The 17,319-nt window shown below is 37.7% G+C and overlaps 1 protein-coding gene across 4 annotated transcripts in view; it reads right to left on the bottom strand.

Moving 5' to 3' along the window:
- LOC149256663 (peroxisomal membrane protein PEX14-like) overlaps positions 1-17,319 on the bottom strand; it is a 205,227-nt gene that overhangs the window by 63,647 nt on the left and 124,261 nt on the right. For all 4 annotated transcript variants that reach the window (XM_089460817.1, XM_089460815.1, XM_089460814.1 and 1 more), the window contains 3 exons: positions 4,901-4,980; positions 4,726-4,771; positions 4,551-4,618 (listed from right to left, as the gene is read on the bottom strand). In XM_089460817.1, coding sequence (XP_089316943.1) covers positions 4,551-4,618; positions 4,726-4,771; positions 4,901-4,980 — 194 coding nt within the window. The remainder of the gene's footprint in view (positions 1-4,550; positions 4,619-4,725; positions 4,772-4,900; positions 4,981-17,319) is intronic.

Below are 17,319 nucleotides of genomic sequence, written 5' to 3'. Positions count from 1 at the left end.
CGTATCCAGGTAATCTGATATGACAGGCCGAGCCACGGATTAATGAACGCCGGCTCAAACAGAAGGAAAAAATGTCAACGCATGCACAGCAAACGAAGGAAAAGTATGGAATCGGATTTTAAAAAAAAATGTTTCCTGAGCGCTGCATTCAATTCGCTGGCGTTTAGACAATATGAACTTAAATCAAATCCACACAAGACTGCTTTGTACGCAGGTCGGCCGGCGAAGGAAGGATGGCGAATGTCAAACAAAAGATTTGTGGAAAATGACAGCAGGGCTTTGGAAACACTCACGTCTTACGCCAGAAGAAAATATGCCAATACGTTACACCAGAAATCGAATCACAATTTTATCAAATCGAAACAAACCATATCAGGCTACGTGTTTCAGAAACCTCTCCATCGTTTTTGGTTGTGTGCTTGCAGTTTAAAAAGGACAGCAGGGTTTTGGAAATACCTGGGATGATTTGAACCACGCAGAACGCACCTTTTCACGCTTGGCTCTCACGTTGGCACAATATGTTTCAGCAGCAATCGGAAGCAAACTTGATCTGCCAATAAATTTGTCCCTGCAATTGCATGGAAACCAGACCCTGATGAAATATGCCTCAGACCCAAAACTGAAAACCCTAATGAAAATTGAACAAAAATATGAAATCCTAGAACAGAAAAAATTGAAACCCTAAGACAGCTGATTTATTTACAGATTGTGGCCCCTGAAATGCCAGATTTAGCTATAACAACAGTAATATTTTCGAAATATCAGAAAAACTTGAATTCTGCTGTGAATCAGCAAGAAAATCTCTCATGCAAAATACGAAATAAACTTTAAATGATTGACCCAGGGCAAAATCAGCTGGGCTCTGCAAAGAAAAGCTTGTGGGAGTCGGCTGGTTCAGCCTAGAACTTCCCCAAACACCCACAATTTCCTTCAGAAAGGTTTTTCTGCACATCTCAAGCAACCATCAGCAAAGAGAGAGAGAATGCTGCTAGATCTCAGGAAATAATGGAGATACCTGCCATTATTCCAGAAACCCTACAACATTCAAACCCTAGCATGTGAGCAAGATACCTGTACTCACAATACTCTGAAAACAAGCTATTATTAACGGCTGAAAACTGAAATATGCAGAAAAATAAACATCTCACAGCAATTCCAGAGAGTAACACCGGCCAGATTTGGACCCCAAAGTCTTCTTTATTAACCAGAAAATCAGATTACAAGAGAGCTTTTTCAGTACAGACTCACAGATCAGATGATCTGAAATGACCACCTAAGACCCTATATAAAGCAAATGATCCCAACGGCTAGTTCGAATGATCCATGTAGAAATGATCTCGACCATTGATGAGGATCAAGACATCTCTTGATCTCATCCGTCGATTTATTCACTTAAAATATTATTATTTTATTTTATTTTTAAAATTTTTTAGATTTTTAAATTTTTTATTATTTTTTATTTTATTTTATTTTTAAAATTTCTTAATTTTTATTTATTTTATTATTTTATTTTATTTTTTAAATGGATCATCGAACTAAGCCTTTGGAAACATCACCTAGGACCTAGGACTTAGGACTCACGAGGGGATTTAAAACATTTTCAACCCTCAAGACACATTTCATCATGACTTTTTTACAACTTACATCTCAAGGGGACAAACCCACTTAATACATACCCTCACAAAACACCCAGTTCTGCGACACAACTATAATCTAGCAGATCAACACACTAGGATTCTCCTAAAATTCCAATGACAAAATCCATCCCGGCTTTGGGGTCATGTTTGAAGGAAAACTCTGCCGATCCGTGGATCGGTGAGACGAAAAACCTTCCGGGACGTAGATTACCACTAGAAAGTTAGGTCCACCTAGGCAATTTTACATACATGACTCTAGTCTGCTAAAATTATTTACAATTCATACATGCAGACTGGGTTTACAATCAAAATGATCAAGTTGCTGATGATGGCAGGATGGCACGGACATGCTGATCAGGTGCTGCCCCTATGAGCAAAGAAAGGGGGGTGTACTGCATGGGTAGTTGACCGGTAGTGGTCAACAGGTTCTTTGGTTCTTTTCCTTTAGCACATCTATGTTTGGGGTCTCATTTCTCACCACAGCATTTACATTTACCCTCTTTTATCCTTTGCATTTCCACATTAGATTTTTCATCCTCACGACGATGTGGTGGAACATATTTATTTGAGTCCACATACTGGGGTATTCTTCGTCTTGAATATGTTTTTTCCGCTTTTGACCAAAACATTGGTTCGAATTTCTTTTCCGTTGTTTTTGCTTTTCGTCTTGCTACTTCTATTGATGTAATGTCATGCATCTCAAGTTCTACTTGTAAATGGGTTTTGAGTCCGGAGACGTATGACTGAATTAGACGAGATTCTGATAACCCAGGTACTTGTGTTACTAAGGTCTCGCATTCTTTAGTGTACTCGTCCACACTTCCTTTTTGTTATAATTTGATGACTTTTGAAAAGAACTCTTCTTCCTTTACACCTTGGAATCTTTTAAAGAATGCATCCTTAAATTTTCTCCAGCTAATGACGTGTGTTGTCTTTTTCCACCACATATACCAATTATATGCTTCCCCTTCCATTTTCATGGATGCGTGCCTGAGCTTTTCATCATCGTCATTGATGTCATATATCTCAAAGTATTCTTCTGCTTTATTTATCCACGCAACATTGTTTTTTTTGTTTCCATCAAATTTATGCATCTCGACTTTTGCCCTTCGCTGGTATGTCACTAATGGTTGAGCGAAAAAGGGGTGTTGATTGGTAAATGTATCCCAGAGTTGCTTGTTTGTAAGAGTCGCATTACTCATTTCTTGGTGAGGTGTCGCTGATTTTTTTGGGGATTCAGCTTTTTCATGAGAATCTGTTGACTTTGTTGAATTTGATGAGTTGTGCTCTCGATTCTCTTCATCTTCTTGTAGTAGTTGTGCGGTTGTATAATTCATCTTTTTACACAAAAGTTTCAACAATGTTAAGGCCTCTTTGAGATCTACTTCTGTTTGTACATGGTAATTTTCCATCTTTATTTCTATTCGATTTGTCGTATCCTGAAGACTATTGATTTCGTCAGCCCGTCCCTTAAGCTTGATCTGGAATTCATCTAATCTTTTATTGACCTCGTCGTGGTTGTTATTTATCTTATGCTCTGCATCAACCAATTTTTTTTGGAAATCCACCATTGTTATTGTCGACATTGAGCGAGTTTGTGGGGGCGTGTATTTATCTGCCAGCTTAAATTTTTTTTTAAAATATTTAATTATATGACATAAGTAAAAAAATTTTAATTAATTAAAATAAATTTAATTAATTAAATTAACTTACTCTATATATATATATATATAACTAAATTAAAGTTATATATCATATAACTTATAATTAAATTATAGTATATATTATATATAACTTATAGTTATAGTTATATATCATATAACTTATAATTAAATTATAGTATATATTATATATAACTTTTATATATATATATATATCGTACAGACAGTTACGTCCATCCGGAAGGTCACATCCATTGATCCTAGCTGACCCATATCTCTGCACAGAAATACCGTGGTCACAGGCGGGTTATACCAGCGAATTAACAACAGCAAGCCGCCAATTAACAGAACGAGCGTTTGCGGTGCGGCTGTTCTGTCTGCTGATTACCCACACCCACGCAGACGCTGGTTTACACCTACACAGATAAAACCTATCCACGCAGATAGAAACCGCCAACAATCCTGGGCCGGCTATGCCTGAATTGAGCCACACTCACAGCGGTCTTCCTTGGTGACCATCCCACGTCCAGAAAAAAGACTGCTACGAATCCGACTTTGTCAATAAATAAATAAATATATATATATATATATATATATATATATATATATATATATATATATATATATATATATTTCCACTGCCGCTGGGGAAACGCACGTCTATTCAGTCAATACAGTTGTGCACAGCGAGATGCAACTGGACTGAGCGGACAGCGGAGTCAGCTGATGGACAGCCTAAGAACCGAACCGCTCTGATACCAGATGAAGTGAATATTTCTTGCTAAACAGAAATATATATAGAAATATTTTATTAATAAATGAATTTACAGATCATGATTGTTTACATTGGGGTTCCTGGCTTATATATCGCCATGGGCACCCTTTGGGGAAAGGGCATGATCTTATGATCGTGCCCTTTGTCTAATTTAACCAAAGTTAAATAATAAACCTAAAACTAACTAATCTTTTACATAACATAAACTATATGCACATATTTATATGTTTTAAAAATGCCAAACAAATATATAAATAAGTTAAATAACATGAGATATGGATCCCAAAATTGATGCACCAAACAATATTCAAACCTTTGTGTGAACCAATGTTCAGGACCTTAATATTTACTAAGTTTGAAGATAACTATTGCATGGTGCGACTCCTATTAGATAAAGTTAACAAATATGGAAGAACATAGAAATTTTACTTAACAAACAACAAGCACAATGCAGCAAACTAGAATTTAAATACAAACCTCCATGTATGATTTTGAATGTGGAGCAAGACTAGGCTCAACACTTGCAGGTGCAGATGAAGGCCTCACTTAAAAATGAAACAAAGGGAATCACAGCTTATTAGTAAACATGTACAGATACCAATTAGAACAATAAAAAATAAATCAAATCTTGATACAGAATGTTATGACTCACCTGACCCCTGATCAACAGTTCGCACATCAGCATCCACTTTGACGTTCTGAAAGAACAGTAAAACAGAATCAGGTGAACTACAGTAACAAGGAAAAATGCCAACATTACACTATGGATAACAGATATCTCACATTACATAGAAAGATCATCTAGCATTCATTCAAAGCAACATAACCTTGGAATTTGATTCAGAAATTCCTCTCCAATCTACTTGCTTTATGGATGAAATGGCTCCCAAAGTGCCGTTACTTTTCCCTGCAAATGTTAATTCACATAACAGTTCCCAGTTGAAGGATTTGGATTCTTCAAAATAAATTTCCAATCATTGTCTAAATATGGCAATAAAAATCATATTTATTGAATGCAGAAGATGTATCAAGCATGGGGAGGAAATCTGACTCAAAATTTTCCATGTAACTTAAAGCATGAGAAAGTTAATACTACATGATGCACCCAAGAGAGACTTAGTCCCAACATAGAATTTAAAGCAGCCAGAATTTCATCTTACAACTGAAGTGAAAAGAAAATATCATTTGTTTTATTCAATGAACACAACTTAAAAAGACCTATACCATATCTAGATTATAAAGATAAAATAATGAAATCAGATAATTTTATTCATGTCCAACAAATAAGGATTCCACCACTATCTTTAGTGCTCAGAATCTGTTTCATGACTGGACTTGGACTCTGCTTATCTGGTCAATGCCCAATCAACACTTTGACCCAATCTATGTCTGCAACACAATCCAAATTTGGTTCTAGTTCGAATGGAATTATCAAAGTTTTACCAACGAATGAAATTAGAAACATACTCCTCTGCAAATTGAAACCGGACCAGAACCATAACTATGAGCCAAAACCCACAGAGCTTACACAGACTTGGAATAAATTACATTTACAAGTGATGTTCTTCCTTCGAGCACAGGATCCAATTTACAAGTGATGTTCTTCCTTCGAGCACAGGATCCAAATGAGACACCAATATTCGGTCCAATGTGCAAGGTTAATATGACCCAAATGAGACACCAGTATTTTTTCCAATATGCATGGTTAATATGATCCACCAAATGAGATGCTAGAATGTGCAGATTAGAGAACTGGACAATTCAATATTCATCAAGACCACTGCAAATATATCCCACAGAGATCACCAACGCAGAGATCAATCAATTTATATATTATATGCCACAAAGATACAACCGTAGAGATCACCACTGCAGAGATCAATTAATTATGGAATGTACGCTACAGAGACCACCACCATAGAACCGCAGAGATCAGAAATGTATGCTGCAGAGTTCAATCTACTATATGCCGCAAAGCCACAGAGTTCAACCAAGAAAATACATGTGTCTGGTGCAGAGCCACAGAGTTCAATAATCCGGGACTACGCCACAGAACCAGACCACTGATGCCACAAAACCCACAAAAAGTTCCTCAGAATTGTTTCAGACATTTGCCAAGGGAGGGGCTAGTAGGCCTGAACAGATCACAGAAAATCTAATGAAACTCCTCAAACAAAGAGATATAAATTAAGCCCAGAATTTTGACCTTCTACTTCGGGTTTGCTTGACTACGCAAGGCTGCAGTGATCACAGACAACTTCGCACAAGATGAGTTTAAATGCATGCCTCTGAGGAGAAATCGAGCCTGTTTTTATGGTGACCGTGGATGCTTCTTGGAGGAGCCGACTTGGACAAAATGGAGGGAAGCCAATTTGAATTTTGAATTTCAAGTTAAATTTGTGGAGCCAAAAATGAATTCTTCTTGGAGGCTGACTTGACTTGGAGGCCAAATTTAACTAGGAGACCCAAAGTAATTTAATTAATTTTCCCTTGACCATTTCGTAGGCAAGATTGATTAGGATAGGCCCATCATTAATTTTTGAAATAAAGATACCACAAATAAACCAATCTAAAGGTTGCTTGCCACATCATCTATGGGGCTTCTTAACTACAAGAAGGGTCTCCAACTTTGATCAAGCCTATCTCCTCAATCATGAGGAGTTATGTGACGTGCCACCTACTGTTGGAATCGTCATGACGAGGGCAATCAAATGATGATGGTATCACAATCAAAATCAGTCCTTTACATCCATTTTTCTCAACATAAGTGGGGCATCTAGGCCTTCCCTAGGCTTCTTGTCATTTGGAGCTTCCAACCAATGCAAACTAGACGAATATTAAGAGCATTCAAGGACCCAAGTTAGCATCAATGACAACACCATTCAATAGTATGAGCTTAGTACTTGTTAGAGTATATCTTAAGAAGCTTTTTCTTTCCATTGCCTTGACCTTGGAAACTCCTATACTCGAGCAAAATCCACAAACCATAGGTCTTGTGCATTTCTTAAGAGATTCTAGCTAATCACCTTACACCTCAACCTTAGAATATCTTTCATAGGTGATCCTATCTTACCGAAATTCCTCCCATTAGTGAAAATCCGTAAAGAGCAAGGGGCCTTGGTTGTCGTGACAGTGGGCCATTGCCCCATTGTTAGCACTTGGTCTAGCTATTTGTCTTGTATGGTTTCCCTCTCCAAGGCCTGCTAGATTTTGTAGTAACACGCACTTCTCATTCTGCCACACTACCCATTTCTCCACACTCTCATCTCTCGATACAAACAAATGTTTTTCACTATAATATGATATATTCTCATAAAAGCAATCTCTCCACTTACAAGTTATAGTGAAATTCACCAAAATACTCGTTTCTCCCTTTCAAGACTAATTCAAAGCTCATTTAAGAAATCTCAATCCTCAAGGTAAAATGGTGGTGATAGGGCATTCTGTGAATCAAATATTCCATTATTCCAGGAAAGATGTTCCCTTTGTTATTAACTCCCAAATATGATTCTTGCATGTCCCAATAAACGTGGTAGATGATGAAGGGATGTATTAGTAAATATTTCTAGTAAAGTGAGCTTTTAAACAGCTAAAAGCTCCATAATACAACTTTTGACCTATCACGTATATTAAAGTGCCTTCGACGAATAAAGCAATATGGAGAGTAAATGAAGCAAGTTATTTACTGGAGATATAGCTAATTCACTTGCTCGACAAGATAAAAACTTTCATTGGCCAATGGCATGACAATGATGTCTGAATTTGACGCCTGAGGCACAATTCAAAAATAAATTTGGACTACATGTCTTAATAATGCTAGATGTATTCCTGAGCTATTTTATTTCAAAGAATTTGTTTCTTGGTGTGCTTGTCGTTTTGATTCTAAAAACAGAACTACTAAAGTTGCTTTGCAAGTTAAGAATTCATTCCTTCAGACCCCGAAAGTTTCAGGAAAATGATGAACCTACCAAACCCAAACAAGGAACTTAAGTTGCCTAAGGTAGACGCTTTCCTCAAATCTCAAGGTGGAGGAGTGAATGTTCTTAGAGACTTCATGGTTCAATCAATGCACATGCCAAGGAACCTTCTGTCTATTAATATCTCAATCCTAACAAAGCCTTACAGAGATTTCTCTTGGTTGTTCATGAGTGTAATGGGACACAACTCAACATCTCTAATACCCAGGTCAATCATGTTGCTGCAAAATCTAGCAGGGCTTGGAGAGGGGTACCCTAAAAGGCTAACACTAGATCAAATGAGAACAATGGGGTAGTGGTCCATTGTCACCACAACCAAAATCCCCTGCTCTTTATGGATTTTCATCGATGGCAAGAGTTCTGGCATGTGAGAAGGTCACCTAACGAGTATTCTAATGTTAGGGTACAAGGTGACACAATGAGGCTTTCTACAAGAAAGTCACATTTCATGGCTCCAATAGGAGGAAAATCTCTTTCTTGATAGAAGCCTACTAAATGAGGCACAAGACCTATGGCTTGATTAATTGGTTGTGTTGGGGTGGCCAGAGGTCAAAGCAAGGAGAAAGGGTTTCCAATAGTAATTTTCAACAAGAGAAAGGCTCATGAAACCCTCAAACGAGCCCTTAAGTTGAAGCAAGACTAGACTAGTGTTTCATCTTAGGGCAAGCAACTAGAGCAAAGAAATTTATGGACAAGATTGAAGTGGATGCCCACCAAAAGAAGAGATTTTTGGCAAATACCCTCCCCTTGATGTTGAGGCTCTCCAATCCTGCAAATGAACCTTTCCATGGGATTTGCACCAAGCCCTAGTTACCAAGCTTGGCCTTAAAGGGGTCGAATTTAGAGAAGAAACATTTATGGTAAAAAATAAAATCTGATCACCAACAATATGGACCAGTTCCTTGTTCCTTGGAAGTATGGAGTTTATGAAGTAATTGATCAGCAAAGAAATTGCTAAGGAGAGGTTGAATTCTCAATGCCCTAGCAGCAAAATTCAAGCATTTACCTCTGCAAAGGATAATGGAATTTTCATGGGAGAGCTAGTTAAAGTTCACCATTAGGACATTCATTCACATGTTCTATATGAGTAATATATGCAATAGATCATATAGATAGCTTTCAATAAATTTTCAACAAATTAGGGCACAATAGAAAAACCTAGATTCAACATTATTCCTTACATTAGACATGTAGAAAGAAAAATATTCAACACTAGGTACACTTGCAAGATAACATGCAAAAGATTCTACCCGTTCATCCAAAGAATAGCTCCAAAGACAAATGACTAAGCTCCAAATGTCAAAATGCATTTACGGATTCCAATCCTCCACAATAAAAGAAATTGAATTGCTCAAGAAGGCCGAAATTCCAAGTGATGTGATGATGAATTGTTACAAATGATCTCTACTCTATTTATATGAGGAGTCATAAGATTTATTTCAGCCTAATGCCCCTAAAAGCCATAAAATAATGTGCTACTAACAAGCTAGGTCACAAGCCAACCTACTAGCTAATGATAAAACATAACAAATCTCCCACACATGTGAGTTGTATGAGAGAGAATGCTAACACCATCCATGCATAGGCCCTTCTAGGGCATGCATTGAGGGCTAGGGGTGCCATGTGATGTGTAGAGGTCCCCTAAAATCATCTCTTAAGGATTTGCCCTTAGGTCTTCTATAAATCTCCCTATGTGGGCCCCAATTTTGATTTTGGGGCACGAAAATGGTCTCATGGGTCTCCAATTGATCAAAATGTTTGTCTCTACTCCAACGTTGGGGTCTTTCAAAGTGGTGTTAGCCCTCCCATGTCTCAAGGTGTGATACCATCCTACTCTGGGCATTGGATTAGCTGCCAATCCCGCATGAAGTGCTAAGTCGGTTGGCATGCTGGGTCCAGGCACATCATCCCATAAAAGTCATCAATGCAGGGTGAAGGGTTGGAATGTTGTGGGAGTTGGAGGTTCCCATCGTTGTGTGTGATCCTCTACTACTGCTTGGAGTCCCACGACTCTCAACGCTCCACCTGTGTGTGTCAATATGCTCCTCTAAAAGACTTGAGCCCCAATTAAGTTGCTCAAGCCATGGCTGTGGAACCACTTGACAGTGACACACAACATCCAATGCTAGCAACTACATTAGGTACATTTAATCATTTTTGCATCTAATTGCACCAAGCTTGAAAGTAATGGGAATTTTCACTTCAAAGAAAGTTCCCCTTCTAAAATTAGTGCTTTGACCTCACAATAATGTTGCCTCCCTAGGTAGGGGTGGCTAATAGACCACCCTATCAGGTGTTTCCAACCGCCAAGAGGAAATGACATGTCCTTGGTCCACCCTTCAATTGATAGGTGTCATGTGTATGATGATGGAACGGAGGGGAGATGACTTCATCCTGATGGACTCCTCATCCTAAGTGTATAGATGTGGGGAGGAAGCAATCGTGGATGCATGAGTTACCAACTCGACCTTTGATTTTGCACCCCTCTTGTGCGCTTTCTACTTTTTCTTGCTTTTTTTGTATTATTACGTGTAGCTCAAAGGGTTAGAGCTTGCTTTGTATGATGTATAGCAATTATTGTTGAGAAATCAATGAAGATGGAAATTACGGTTTTGATTCCTCTTTTCTTGATAATTATTTGTGATTATATGTCGGCCTTTAATTCGTTAATATTATCTCATCTTTCATCAAGCAATTACCAATTCAAAAAGTATGAATATCACAAGAACAAGAGACACAAGACATAGGCTCTCGACCAGGGCAAAACCCTTTTCTTAGGGGAAAACCCAATCAAACTCTTCTCTATTTAGAACCAAGTCAAAACGAGACAACCAAGACCAAGAACTTCCACCAATCACCAAGTCAACCCTGCAAAGTATTTTCTTCAAAACGAGTCAAAGTCTATCCAAATCAACAAAGGTCAAAGTGTCTTCTTTCTGCAACTTTCAAGGTGTCAGGCTATGACTTCGGTCTTCCAACTTTTGGCATGCACTTTTGGACTATAGCAGTAGAAGAAACCCTAGAAAACTTGCACATGTGAGCCGAATTAGGTCTGAAATCAATATTCTTCTCCTTCGCTTGGATTCTCTTACTTTCTCCTTGACTTTGCTTGTCCTTTTCTTCTGATTTGAGATGTAGTTCAAACTTGATTGAGATAGATGCCAAAGAGGTTGAATTCTCCTCCAATATATACTCTTCTTGAGTGGTCGAATAGGCCTCTTCTAGGCCAACATCACTGGCGGAGCCGACTTGGTGTTGGGAGTCCAAACACGACACTTTAAAAACAATTTTAATGTTTCTTTCTTGATATAACGTGCCCATAATGGTCTTATACATATGACAAGGACTATATTGACTCAATAAACCCTAGAGCTTGAAGAATATGTGCAACCTAATTGACAAAATAAAATAAAGCATAAAACCCATGCTTTCAAAATTATATTTTCTCTTTGTTTCGCTTTTAAGATAAATATATAATGATATGAATACAATAATAATTATGAAGACTGAGCATAGTTACATTTCTCAACACTCCCTCTTAACTAGGGAGGTATTCATAATTGAACAAATAGTACAAGGATGACCTCAAGTTGAAATTTTCTAAGTAGAGTACCACAATCAGCATATACAATGCTAGAGATCTTGATACTATCTAGGCCAACTACCAAGGTATCTAGGTACCATCTAAGCTAACTACCAAGGTACCAACAATGATCCAAGTCTCATCTAGGCTACCTGCCAAGACACTAAACTCAACAAGGATCCAGATGTCATCTACGCTACCTGCCAGGATATCTTCCCATTAAGGATCTAGATGTTATCTAGGCTACCTACCAACAAATCTACTCATCAAGGATCCAGGTATCATCTAGGCTACCTGCCAAGATACCAACTCACATAAGGATCCAGATGTCATCTAGGCTACTTTCCAAGGCATCTATACAACAGGGCTCCAGGTATCATCTAGGCTACCTGGCAAGACACCAACACAAACAAGGATCAAGATGTCATCTAGGTTACCTGCCAAGCCAATACATCTATATAACAAGTATCCAGGTGTCATTTACCAAGACACCAACAGGGATATAGGTACCATCTAGGTTACCTACCAAGGTACCAACCCAACCAGGGAACTAGGTATCATCTAGGCTACTTGCCAATCTTAACAACCTTAACAATCTCATCATCTCTCCTTTTCAATCAAATAGGAAATATCAACCAATCCAAGTTTGCTTCTTATTGGGAAGAGATTTAGTCAAGATATCGCTACTTGTTCATCTATCGAGAAATACTGTAGTTTTACGACCCCTTCTTGTACAATACTTCTAATATAATGGTACTTATTATTAATGTGCTTTGTTCTAGCATGGAACACAGGATTCTCAGTCAACCTTATGCTACTTTGGTTGTCACAAAATATCACGGTGGGGTCCATAGGTCCTCCAAATAGATCTATAAGAAGCTTTCTGAGCCAAACAACTTCTTTTCCAACTTCACAGGATGCAACATATTCTGCTTCAACACTACTCAAAGCAACAGAGTCCTATTTTTCGACTCATCCATGAGATCATAGCAAATCCCAAACTAAAACAACCACAAGTAGTGCTTCTTCCATCTGTCTCACTGTCACCCCAATCAAAGTCTGTAAATCTAGTCAATAGAATCTCATTGCCATCATATTTTAAGCAGTGATGGATTGTTCCACGTAGGTATCTCAAGATATGTTTTGCAGCTACCCAAAGATCATGACATGATTCCAATTGAAACTCACTTAGGACATATACTGCATAACATATCTCAAGTTTGGTATTTACCAAGTACATTAGGGATCCAACCAACTGACAATAGCTTGTGGGATCCACAAGACTAGAACCTAGGTTCTTCAACTTCATCAAATTTGTCATCATAAGGGCTGCCATGGACTTACTATCCATCGTGCCAAACTTTTGTAAGATCTTGATCACATATTTTCCTTGACCATGATATATTTCTCTTGGTTTCTGCCAAACTTCCAAGCCCAAATAATAATGCATAAGCCCAAGGTCATTCAGTTCGAACTTAGCTGCGATCATCTTCTTACACTCTTGAATTCTATGTTCTACACCAGTAATAAGCAAGTCATCCACATATAATAGTATAATAACAGGTTCATTCTAGACAAGTTTGATGTAGAGATTTGGATCAACGAAGCTTTTTACAAATCCAATACTTAACAAATTGGCATCCATTCTCAAATACCAAGTTCTTCGAGCTTGTTTCAGGCCATATAATGCCTTCTTCAATCTGCAAACATGAGTTTCTCTGTTATGGATTTCAAAACCTTGTGGTTGCTCAATATATACTTCTTCATCTATAGTTCCATTCAAGAATGTTGTTTTGACATCCATTTGATGGATATTCCATCCCATAGTGGAATCTAAAGAAAACAAAGATCTAATAGTAGTGTACCTGGTTGTAGGAGAAAAAGTTTCTTCATAGCCAAACCCTTCCCTTTGAGAGAAACCTCTAGCTACAAATCTTTCCTTGTATTTATCAATGCTTCCATCTATCGCCTGTTTGATTTTATAAATCTGTTCGTAAGTGACAATTGATTTGTCACTAGGTCTAGGAACTATTTCCCAGACTCCATTCTTCATGATAGATTGGTATTCTTCCTGCATAGCTTTCTTCCATTCTGTTTGTTTAGCGGCTTGTTCATAGGTGGAGGGTTCTGCTTCAATAAGTTTCGTCATATATGTTGCATACCCAGAATATCTTTTAGGTCTTTTACTTTCTCTGAAGGTCCCTTTTGTTGCTCCATGACCTTCAACTTCTTGTAAAGTTGCTCTTAACCATGTTGGCCTTTTTCAATTTTCTGGAATGATAGTTTGTTGAATAGGTTCACTTGGTCCTTCATCTTCTTGATTTATTGTAGGCACTTCATTGTTGTCATGATTTTCTTCTTCTTCAAAGAGGGGTACTTCTTCATCAGAGTCAACAAGAATGTCCTTGGACCTTTTGTATGCAATGTTTTCATCGAAAATGACATCTCTACTAACTTCAACATGACGGTCTTCCTTAATCATGGTCTTTCATGCTGGGAGGAAAAAATTCTCCTATGGGATCACCCACTTTTGCTGGGTACACTGGCTCCAACTAGGACATGAGCTCATTGTAGAGAACATGATTTATGTAATCAAACGGGGAGTTCATGAGAACTCCAGGGATCTCTTGGGACCACAAACCTGTAACCTACACATTAAAATAAACTTGTACTGGGTGTAGGTTATTGCCCATGTTTTATATGAAAACAATAAATCCATACAGAAAGTAAAGTCTAATCTATATGAGAAGATGAGATGAGCGATATTAACATGCGAAAAGAATATGAAATGCACCTACACTACCATGAAATGCTAGTATACGATGCATGAGCCAAGTATTGTCATACAACCAATGTAACCATTGTAACGAACAAGGTGGTTCATAAACGCAGCGGAGTAAGCTTCAAAATACTTCGAACGCAAAGACATCCAGTGTAGGACAGTAATTGTATATTGAATATTGTATAAAAGAATTGATGTGATGATTACAATGAGGGTGAGGGCTTACTTATATACCCTAGGCAAGTGTCCTTTCATGAATTGTCATGTCTCTAAGACATGCCTATTCATTACTAACTAACTAACTATTAGTTAATTAATTATTATTTATTATTATTATATTTATATTTACATTTATTATTTTTATATGATTTATATTCATAACATTGCCCCTCTCTTCAAAAAGCTTTGTCCTCAAAGCTTACTGATGAAAGGGTCAGATCACTTTTCTCGTTTCGAATATCTTATCATCTCAAAACATTCATCTCTGTTGATACAAGATGATATGGTCCTCTGAGTGCTAAACAAAATTGTCGGACTGAGAATGGATCGAACCATCATAGATTAACCTTTTGTGGAATCTTCCGATCACTGGAAATTTGTAATGAATTGTTATCATAGGACTGGATTCTGCAAACTTCAGTATTCCTTGAAACATAAATTTGTTGCTTTTGTTCTGGATGGTTCAAATATGGAGATGTACTTAGTTGTTTGCTCTTGTGATTCAGATGTCAACAAGGAGCTCTTGTAGTTTGATCATGCCCTAATATGTATGTGGAGATTCCCTAATTTATATCGGGTATTGTTGCTGTTGAGTTGGTTATTGAAACATCACTTAGAATTTCCATTGTTTGAACTCCAATATTTGAATTGGTTTTAACTTCTATAGGTTTTTCTTCTTCTTGAGTTGTGATATTCACTGGACCGGTATTCATTCCTTTATCTTCAACTTGGATTGAAACGACTGGAGACTTCAATACTTCTTGAAGTTGTTCTAACTTGTCCTTAAGTGACTTCTTGTCACTTTTAAGCTTCTTTATTTGAGTAAGTAGGGCTTGGTTATGATTCCTTAGACATAAAAGCTTTTTGTTTTCTGGATTGTTGACTTTATTCTTAGTATCCTCCTCTTTTAAACTCTAAATTTGTTCTAATAATGTTTAAATAAGATTCTTTAAATCTAAATTTTCCTCTTCTTGTTTTGATAAGCATTTCTCGAGTACCTTTCTTTGTGGCCTTAGCTTTCTTGACTTGTTCGAGTAGTTTTTGATTATGATCTTTTAGATGAGAATCTTCTTCGGTTTTATTAGATATGACTTCTTCAAGATCTTTTTGCTTCTCTGATTCAATCTCTTGGAATATCAATTTTGAAATCTCCTTAAGGTCTTGTGATGAGCATGTTATCGTTTTTGACTTCATGGTCTTGTCCTAGAAGATGATTATCTTCTTCTTATAAGGAAACATCAAGATCTTTTTTCCTATGTTTAACATGAACGTATGTTACTTTTAGGTATGTTCTATGCTAGAGCAATTTATTTCAATTTTCACAGTTAGCTCAATATCTCTTCCAAATTAGCAATCACATCAGCATTAAAGTAAACTGCAGATAGAACATAAACATAGATCGCAAAAGACATGCCAAGACAAGAGGACACAAGATGTGGCGCTAGCTAGGGACAAACCCCAATGTGGGGAAACCCTTTATCAATTCTTCTTATATGTTCTTCAATATTTCAGCAAAGAGAGAAAGAGAGAGAGAGAGATAGTACATTTACAACAGAAGTCAACACTTTGACTTTCTAGATAAGAGCATAGATCATCTCTAAGAAGATGATACATGAGATCAATTGAAGACATGCTGCTTTAACTGACTCTCCAAGGTGACTCCTTCACCTATCATTGTGTTTCATATAGTCATCATGCTGCACCTCACTGTGTTGCACCCATCATCACAATGTTGGACCTCATGACCATGTTGTACACATCATACTGCTGCACTTTATGCTGCCATTGTGTCCCATGTATCATACTGTTGTCACACTATAAGTGTCATTGCCATTCCATGTTTGCCATAATGTTGTCCCATTTACTTGCTCCACCAAGCTTCATTGCTGTCCCATGTACTTTGTTGCACCATGTACTGGCTGTCTCATTTAGACATATTGTACCTTGCTTCTCCATGTACTAACTATCCCATCTAGACATGTTGCTACCTTGTTGCTCCATGTAATAGCTGCCCCATCTAGACATGTTGCTACCCATCACATCATTATGATGCTACTTGTTGTGCACTGTGCTGCATCATTATTGTGTTGCATATACTAGCCTTAGCTGCTTGCTATGGCTTGCAACCTAGCAAAGCAGCTAGGCTATAGTTCAGGCTCAAACATACAGCTTCTCCCTCAATATAGAGACAGTTGTTACCATACATAAACAACAATCTTTAGTGGCTGCTAGATTTCCATTGCAGTGACTTAGGGCAGAATACAAGTAGCATATTAGCATATTAGCATATGCATCCGTCTAGACTACGACCATAGTGTTAAGGACAGCATTAGTTCCTATCATTAGGCCAGCGTATATATATCTCACTATAGCGGATTAATGACAACGTATCTATGGTATAGAAGACAGTAGCTAGGGCTCATTTGAGGCTTCCTTTAACAACTTATGGAAGCCTCCTTGTTGCGTTGAGGAGCCCTCTTCAAGGATAGAGAAAGGGTCTCTATTTATGGTGACAAGTCCTGTGGCTAAGGCATGTAGACTTGCGGCTAGGGCTTGATAGAATATGCGGCTAGGGTAGAATAGGATTGTGTATTAGGACAGTGAGTATAGGCTCCTTTGGACAACATATGAGGGCAGGTTAGGGCAGCGAATGGGAGCCTCCTTACTGTTGTTAGGGTATCCCTT

Source organism: Pinus tabuliformis, chromosome 7, assembly GCF_031772625.1.
Source record: "Pinus tabuliformis cultivar Carrire ecotype Pingquan chromosome 7, CPIR1, whole genome shotgun sequence".
In the NCBI taxonomy this organism is placed as follows: domain Eukaryota; kingdom Viridiplantae; phylum Streptophyta; class Pinopsida; order Pinales; family Pinaceae; genus Pinus; species Pinus tabuliformis.
Note: the sequence above shows the minus strand (reverse complement) of the source record. Positions and strands in the feature narration are given on the sequence as shown.